Raw genomic sequence first — 9,379 nt, forward strand, 5'->3', positions numbered from 1 at the left:
TCCGGTCAAGGGCATGTGCCTTGGTTGCGGGCACATACCCAGTGGGGAGTGTGCAGGAGGCAGCTGATCGATGTTTCTCTCTCATCGATGTTTCTAACTCTCTGTCCCTCTCCCTTCCTCTCTGTAAAAAAATCAATGAAATATATTTAAAAAAAAAATTCATATGTAAAGGGCATTAAAACAATTCTATATAATACTGTAGTAGTACATAAATGACACTATGCATTTGTCAAAACCCAAAGAACTTTAAAGCACAAATAGTAAACTTGAATGTATGCAAATTTTAAAATATCATTTAAGAGGTTAGGGATCCCTGGAAGGAATGAATGTAGACTGTGACAAGAGAATCTAATTGTATTAAAAATGTATAGACAATCTCCCTGAAGAGCTGGGTGGAAAAGATATTGACCTAAATAACTGGAAATAAGTGAAGTCTAAAAGTAACAGTAACTGTGCACAGCACTGCTGTTTCCCACCTGGGAATAAATTTACATTTCTGATACTACTATACATACTAGTATACAGGCATATCTTGTTTTATTGTGCTATGCTTTATTGTACTTCACAGATGTTGCATTTTATACAAATCAAAGGCAAGACCCTCCACCAGCAAAAATATTACAATTTGCTTTGATATTTTTTTGTGGTGGTCTGGAACCCAATCCCCAATATCTACAAAGTATGCCTGTCTCCTGAAATTGAACAATTACGTAAATGGATCAGATGGTGAGAGCCACATTTCTCAATGTTGGAATGGAAGTTTACAGATAAGCAAGGAGTAGGCTAGAATGATCCACACAGTAATGGATTAGAGTCGGACAAATCAATACAGTCACGTTTAGCTTAATACAGACTCACATGGTTACATATAGAAATACATATAGATATGTATACACAGGTTAGTATACACATATATTTCCATGCTCTGTCACTGAGAGGGCCTAAACCAATGGAACTCCAGTACAAAGAGCATACCTATTGACCATATCTTGGTTTCTAATACAATTTTCCAATGAAAGGAAACAGAGTATATTCAAGAAATGGCTGATTCTAGGGCTGGGACAGGAAATATATGTGAGCCTGGAGCATCTTCTAATTCCATAAAATAAAGAAGTACTAAAAAACAAACAAAGTGAAACAAAACCCACCTACATTAATGGGAGTATGTTAAGGGGACACAGAGCCAACTGAAAGAGCTCCCAATGGCCAATCCTGGGACAATTTAAGTAACAAAATAAAGCGGTACTGGATTATAACCCAAAGTATAAAATAAGTATCCATTAATATATAAATAAATGACTGAATAAATACAAAGGTGGGGGAAAGGAGACAAATCTCCCATATAGAACAATTCCAAATAATTAACGTAAATATTCTGCTCTGAAAGCAGAGGAGCATAAAATCCCCATGGATTAAATGTGGGCAGCACATAGTGACTTCCTGTCAGAGAGTACAGTAAGGAAAGGGAGATTTTTTTTAAAAGTCATTTACAGTAGAGAAATAATATAACACTCTCAGCCAGGTGATCAAGCTCAGTATCAAAAGTGAGAAATCATGTTGATAAATATACCCTTGATATGATATGGTAAAATGGCACTTTACATCCCACAACCTTCTAACCCTACTCATGAGGAAAAAAAGTAGTCAACAATTCCAATAGAGGAGCATCCTAAAAAATACCTGGATACAAAATCCTACAAAATCAAAACCAAAGGAAGTCTGAGGAATGTCACATCTAAGAGGATCCTAAGAAGATATGACAAGATAATGTAACGTGGTATCCTGGATGGGATCATGGAACAGAAAAAGACGTCAGGCAAAAACTAAGGAAATGGGAATAAACCATGGACTTTAGTTCATAATAATGTGTCACTTCTGGTTCATTAACTGTAACAAATGTACCAGTCAAATGTAAGACATTAATCATAGGCAAAACTGGGTGCAGGAATATGGGAACTCTCTGTACTATCCTCTCAATTTTTCTGTAAATCCAAATGTTTTCTAAAAAACAAATATTTTTTAAAGTAACTTAAAGTACTGACTTAGCATTATAGATACATAATTATAAAGAGAGTTAAAAATGTTGGCTAGATCAGAATAAACCCTTAATTCCTCTGAATTTAGAACAGGCAATTGCAATTAAACACCTTGAAAATTCCACAATTCAGCTTCATTAAGTAATCTACATACTTTTAAACAAAGTTTAACAATGGTTTTTCAACCTACCATTTTTTTCTCCCATCTTTTGGCGTCGTTTATAAAGATAAAACTCTTCAAAATTAACTTTATCAAAGGATTGAATCACTTTGATTGGAGAATGTAACTGGAATCCAACTGTGGTCTCTATGAAATTTGCAGTCCTCAGAGAAAATACATCATTGTGCCATTCTAAACCCAGAATTCTTTGATACTTGAATGTTCAAATAGAAATTTTTGTTGAAGAAACTTTCAGAAATGACTAGTCCAACATAATGACATGTCCACGAATCTTCAATCAAATATTTATAGTTGTATCAGATCACTGACAATACCTTTATAAAAATAAAAACCAATTCCATCTTTTGGTTCATAAATGCATAAAACATTCTGTAAAGAAAACAATAAAAAAGTTGCATATTTGTAAAGAATAAAATATGTAAGAAGAGAATGTCATATACTAATAGCTCTATCTTTTAAAACACCATGAACTATTATGAAAAGACTATTAACCAGAAAAGTGTGTAAAATATCAAAATTACGAAAATTACAGAGAAATTCAGAATTGCCAGTATTTAATATATGTTTAATTGACATAAACTATCCCCACTTTATAAATTTTATACTTCATAAAAACTTTTAGGATGGATATAATAATGCTAACTATCCTAGGGTTGCAGTGAGAATAAGACTTAATTACTTAGAATAGTCCCTGAAACATACAAAGGACAAAATAAATGCTAGCAATAATGATTACTTTTTCAGTAAATATATTTTAAAAACAAAATTTGGATTTTAGTATATATAATTTTTTATAATCTTTCACTGAAAACATATTATACACTTTCCCCTAGTCATTAATATTTTTCTATAATATGACTTTTAAGTGACTATATAATGAATGTACTTTGGTCAGTAATACATATATTAAAATACACTAAAAATTTTAATAACTAAAATTTAATAAGTTATTAATTAGTAATATAAATAAACCTCTATATTGAACGTTTAGATTGTTTCTATTTTTTCAGTAATAATTAATGCTGGAATCTGCTTTATGCATATCTATGTTTATTTCCTTAAGATATGCAGCTAGAGGTGGAACTAACAGTCAAAAAGATATCAATAATTTTCAGCCTCAAGATATTAGTCAACATATGATAAATTCTTCTCCCAATCCCAAAAGCAGAGAAATATTAAAATATTTTTAAAAATTTAAAAAGATGTAATCATGCTGAGAACAAAAAGGGAATTCTCGATGGACCAAGTCTGTGAGACCTCCCTGGGGAAAGAAAACAGAAGAGAAGCTGTAGAGATAATGCCAACTACTATCATAACATAGTAAAAGGAAGAGCAAAATCTCTCAGAGGAGACCAGGGCACAACCAAGAGTCATCAAACATCTGAGGAAAGCTACACGATGACAGAGACTTAACAAGCCCACAAATGGATGGACTTAAATTCAAGAGAATAGAACATCCTGAAAATAAGTTAAAAACAAATGTTATTGTTTTTAATATCCTCAAAGAGCACAAGAAGGAAACCTCAAGAAGTGAGGATATTTTTCCCATTGATTTTAGAGAGAGTAGAAAAGAGGGTGGTAGAGGGAGAGTGAAGAGAGAAATACTGATGTCTCTGTCACATCAATTGGTTGCCTTCCACACACGCCCTGACTGGGGGCAGGGATGGGATCTGCAACCCAGGTAAGTGCCCCTGACTAGGAACAGAACCCACAACCCTCCTGGTACCCAGGCCAACCCTCTAACCACTGAATCATGCTGGCCAGGGCCAAATACATACAACTTTTAAAATACCCAATTAGATATCTTGAATGTAAAAACAGTTGTTGAATAAACTCAACAGATGACTGACTAATAGCAGAGACTCAGATGAAGAGCCATTTAGTAAGCTGGAAGATTGACTTAAGCAAATCATTCAAAACACAGAGCAAATAAACAATAAGTGGAGGAATAAAATAGGGAGAATGAAGAGGCAATAAAGACCAAGAATTTCTCAGAACTGTAAAACACGCAAGCCCACTAAGGGCTCCTTGAGTACCAATCAGGATAAAATTCTGAATATACACTGCTAAACAAACTGTGGATAAACTTCAGAATATCAAGAATAAAAACATGCCCCGCCGGCGTGCTCAGTGGTTGATTCCCAAGTCAAGGCACATGCCTGGGTTGCAGGCTCGATCTCCAGAAGGGGGCATGCAGGAGGCAGCCGATCAATGATTCTCTCTCATCATTTTAAAAATCAATCAATCAATCAATCAATCAGGTATAACTAAGAAAACTTAGAGCTAACCTCAATTTAAAAAGAGAAATAAAAAAATAAGAAATGAAAGATATAAAGAGAAGCATGGTAAATAAGATAACAAGGAAAAGTCCAAATATGTTAATAATCAAGTGAATGTGTTAACCTTACTATTAAAAAGGCAGACTCTCAGATTGGATTCCATGCATGACCTAGCTATGGTATTTTTATTTTTATTATTTTTTAAAAATATTTTTATTGATTTCAGAGAGGAAGGGAGAGAGAGATAGAAATGATGAGAGAGAATCATTGATCAGCTGCCTTCTGCTTGCCCCCTACTAGAGATCGAGCCTGCAACCTAAGCATGTGCCCTGACCAGGTATCAAACCTGACCTCCTGATTTATAGATCGACACTGGTAGATGCTCAATGACTGAGCCACACTGGCTGGGCAAGCTATGGTATTTTCAAATAAAGAGACCCACTTAAATCTTACAAAATATCACTGAAAGGTTGAATGGAGGGAATGTGAAAAAAAGACATACCAGCAAAAATAAAAAAACATATCAAACAAAATAGAATTTAATATGAAACAAAAGAGACAAGGAAATATTTTACACTGACAAGAACAATTCACCATGACTATGTAATTGAAATTGATTTAATACAAAGTAAGCTCAAGAAGTAAAAATCCCAAGTAAGGAATAACTATCAAAAAGAAATTTTAAAAGAATAACTGAAGATCTTAGCAGAGCTGCATGCCACACATTCTCACCTCTCACTCCCAGCATACTATGTCCATAAAGTTTCCTAGATGAATTCCATAGAACTTTCAAGGAACATATAATTTTTATAGTATACAAAAATTTCAGAGCAGGAAAAATAGGGGAAGCCATCAAACTATTTTTTAGATTAGTACTAGTATAACCTTGACATGTAAAAAAAGAAACTCAAGGCCAAAATCACTTATGGACATAGAAGCAAAAACAGTAAGTAAAAGCATGCATCAGTAGACTAAAAGTATGTCATTCATGTAGGGTTTATCCCAGGAATACCCAGAAAGTTCAACATTGGAAAGTTTCTAAATGTAAATTTTTATATTAACAGATAAATGGAGGAAAACTCATCTCAGATGCAGAAAAACAAAATTTAAAAATTCAATGAAAATTGACAACTATTGAAGGGAAGAAGGCAAATTGTTAGCGAACTAGTAATAAAAGAGAACTCTTTAATCTGATAAAGACTATTCTACTAAAATCTTGCATACTCAATAATGAAACTTCAGAGGCATTTTCATTAAAGTCGGGCACAGGATGAGGATACTTGCCATAGCTGCTCTTATTCAGCATTGTACTGAAAGTCTTAGAAAAAGGCAGTAAAATAAAAAGAAACCTAAAGCTTGTAAAGAAGAAAAAAAATCTGCAAATAAACAAAAACAAAATAAAGTTAAAAGCCAAGCAAAGGGTTGGGAGAAAATGTAATATATTTTCACAATAGTAACAAAAAAAGGATATTGCCATTAGACACTGAAATTTTTTTTTAAAATTATACAGGATACACAGTATCCAGGACACATAAAGAACTCCTTCAATCATTAAGAAAAAGATGACTAAATATAAAATGGGTACTCTATTAAAGAAATCATATAACTTTACATAAGTTGTAAGTTAATAAACATGAGTAGATACTGCAACCTTATTAATAATCAGAGAATGAGATCTTTAAAAAACAACTAAAATTTTATCCATCAGATGAGCAAAAAGTAAGATAATATCTCGTGTTGGTCTAGATCAGTTGATTTTCAACCTTTTACATCTCATGGCACACAAACTAATTACTCAACTTCTGCTCCACACCAAAACATATATTTTTTGCCAATCTGACAAAAAACAAAAAACAGGTATAATTTTGATTCATTCGCAAAAGATGGCTATTATTGTGTTGGCTGTTGTCATTTTTCTATTTGTCAATCTAAGGGAAAAGAGGTCAGTGCCCCTGACTAAAAGGCATTTCATATTTTAAAAATTCTTGCAGCACACGATTGAAAATTGCTGGTCTAGATTATAAGGAAACTGAATTCTAAAAAAACTACTTATGAAATGTGTAAATTAGTAGAAATATTTTGAAGACAAATTTGGCAAGACCTATTAATATTAAAAATGTTCATAATTTAAAAGCAAGCAATTCCACTTTTAGGTATATATCTTGAGAAATACCACATGTACACAAGAAAATACATACAAGGGTTTCTCTGCAGCATTATCAGATGAAAAATTGGAAACAACCTAAAGTTCATCAAAAGGAGAATGACAGCCCTAGCCGGTTTGGCTCAGTGGACAGAGTGTAGACCTGCAGACTGAAGGGTCCCAGGTTTGATTTCGGCCAAGGGCACATGTCCGGGTTGTGGGCTCGATCCCCAGTAGGGGGCATGGAAGAGGCAGCCAATCAATGATTCTCTCTCATCATTGATGTTTCTATCTCTCTCCCTCTCCCTTCCTCTCTGAAATCAATAATTTTTAAAAAGAGAATGACAAAATGTGCTATACAGTGAGTAACACATAAAACAAAATAGATTTTAATATGGACCCAATAATAAGAGAAAAAGATAAATAATTTACATTAACACAAAATGTGCTATACAGCGAGTAACACATAAAACAAAATAGATTTTAATATGGAAACCAATAATAAGAGAAAAAGATAAATAATTTACATTAACAAAACAATTCAGTTAAAGAAATGAGCCATACATAACATAATGAGCTAAAAAACATGTATACACTGCAAAAACATTGTCAAGTGAAGAGTTATAGAATTACATAGTATACTATTTCCCTTTTTAAAAATTATAAATGCATATATGCACCTATTGAGACTACGTTAAGTATAAAAAAAAGGACTTGAAGGCTCTGCACCAGTCTTTGCTGGAGGGGGGTGGAGGCGGGCGGGAATTCAGGGACTGTAGATTGTTCTCTTTATCCATCTATAAAGTTCTAATTTTGTAAAAGAAAATGTAGTGTACTTAATTTAAAAAGCATATAGTTTTCAAAAGGGACTGTCCATTTTAAAGCTTTCCGGAGCATATTGCCAAACTGCTTTCTAGAAAGGTCCTACCAATTTATACGTCCACCTACAGCATATAAGCACACTCGGTAATAGGTTCTTTTTAAAAAAGCTCTCACCAGTGTTCATAATTTCTAAAAATTTAAAAATAACTGAACTTATGCCCAGCCTGTGTCACTCAGTGGTTGAGCATCGACTTCTGAATCAGGTCACAGTTCGATTCCTGGTCAGAGTATATGCCTGCGTTTTGGGCTTGATCCCAGTGGGGGTGTACAGGAAGCAGCCAATCAATGATTCTCATCATTGATATTTCTATGTCTCTCTCCCTTTCCCTTCCTCTGAACTAAAAATTTAAAAAAATCAATAAAGATTTTAAAAAATAACAACTTTCAAAGGTAACACATGTTTAGTGGAGAAAATTTGCAAAACATAGTAAAGCATAAAGAGGAAACTTTAGTTTGGCTGGTGTGGTTCAGTGGTTAGACCCATGAACCAGGTCATGGTTAGATTCCAGGTCGGCAAATGCCTAGGTTTCCGCGGCGTGCAGGAAGCTTTGAATGGATGATTCTCTCTCATCCTTGATGTTTTTATCTTTCCCTTCCTCTCTCTGAAATCAATAAAAACATATTTTCTTTAAAAAGAAAATTTAAATCACTCACAATTTCACCATCCAGAGACAACCAATGTTAATATTTTGGAGTATAAGAGGGATTTTAAAATTTGTTGATATATTTCCGCTTTTCACTTTTGGCAGAGAAGTAGTTCCACTTCAATTTACGGTTCCTTCTCCTTTTAAAAAATAGGGTCTTATGAAACTGTGACCATTTCCTGTATTCCTTATTTTAATTATATAACACTAATGAACAAAACGTGTAGATAAGTCATGTATCAGGCACACTACTTCCCTTGTTCTTATTCTGCATAACAATCAGACAGATTAGCATGTCGGTTTTTCTAGTGAAAGTGGCAGAAACAAAATAAAAGGAACCAGGTGGTATGGTTTCAGAGTTCGTTGTTTTTTTTTTATTCCATCTACCGCCTCAATTACCCCTTTCCTTAGCCTCATTCATCAAAACATACACAACTTACTGCAAGTTTCCACAAGCCGAAGAGCACAGTTAATCAACTGTTCCTTATTTTCATTACTCACTGATTAACTAATTACTCACTGGGTTGTGGTTAATGAGTCAGGTGCTCCTAGGATCGGATCTTAACCGCGTGAAACTGGATAAATGATTTTACTTACTTAGGGCTCGGGTAGTCTTACCTGTGAAATGGGTCAGTGGTTAAACGTTCAAGTTCTGCTTCTGGATTTTACACTGCAGTCCATTTCCTGCGGCCCTCTTACAGCCTCGGGGTCCTGGCTGCTTAGGAATCACCTCACATGAAGGTGTAAACTGCAAGATCTAGACTGAAATGGGGGTTGAGGACTTGGTGCGCCCCAACTCCCCGCTCCGGCCCGGGACTGGACGGCACGTGGGTGAAGGAAGGGAGGTGGCAAGGGCTCCCCGGCGTTCCGTTCCCAGGTCCTGGGCCGCAGGACCCGTCAGGGAGCCACCCCCGGCCGTGCCTCGCCTACACGGGCGCCACTGCGTTTTCCTTGCCGCCCGCCAGACCTGAAGGCAGCACTCCGCACGCGAGGCTGGGTTCACCGCAGGTCGGGACCCTGTCCGACTCCACTCCACCGAGATCGCACGGCCCCAGGTGCCCCCTGGCCGGGAAGTACTTCACCATTTACTAGCTCTCACCGCGGCCGGAGGAAGGACCGCCCCGCCGGTAACATCCAGGCCTACCACACGCGAACCTGAAGGGGAGGAGTCGGACACCTCCCGGCCCGCTGCCCTGTGCTTGCACCGCGCACGG

At 35.8% G+C, this 9,379-nt stretch overlaps 1 protein-coding gene across 5 annotated transcripts in view; it reads right to left on the bottom strand.

Annotated features, from left to right (window-relative positions):
* SETDB2 (SET domain, bifurcated 2) overlaps positions 1-9,339 on the bottom strand; it is a 65,373-nt gene extending 56,034 nt beyond the window's left edge. Inside the window, exons 1-2 of one of the 5 annotated variants that reach the window (XM_014537196.1) lie at positions 8,784-9,338; positions 2,227-2,586 (exon numbers count right to left, since the gene is read on the bottom strand). In XM_014537196.1, coding sequence (XP_014392682.1) covers positions 2,227-2,242 — 16 coding nt within the window. In that variant the 5' untranslated portion in view covers positions 2,243-2,586; positions 8,784-9,338. Of the gene's footprint in view, positions 1-2,226; positions 2,587-5,354; positions 5,361-8,783 lie in introns of those variants that run through there. The other 4 variants (XM_014537198.1, XM_014537199.1, XM_005863201.2 and 1 more) reach the window with 4 other exon arrangements.
* Positions 9,340-9,379: the final 40 nt, after the last annotated feature.

Source organism: Myotis brandtii, unplaced genomic scaffold, assembly GCF_000412655.1.
Source record: "Myotis brandtii unplaced genomic scaffold, ASM41265v1 scaffold174, whole genome shotgun sequence".
In the NCBI taxonomy this organism is placed as follows: Eukaryota; Metazoa; Chordata; class Mammalia; order Chiroptera; family Vespertilionidae; genus Myotis; species Myotis brandtii.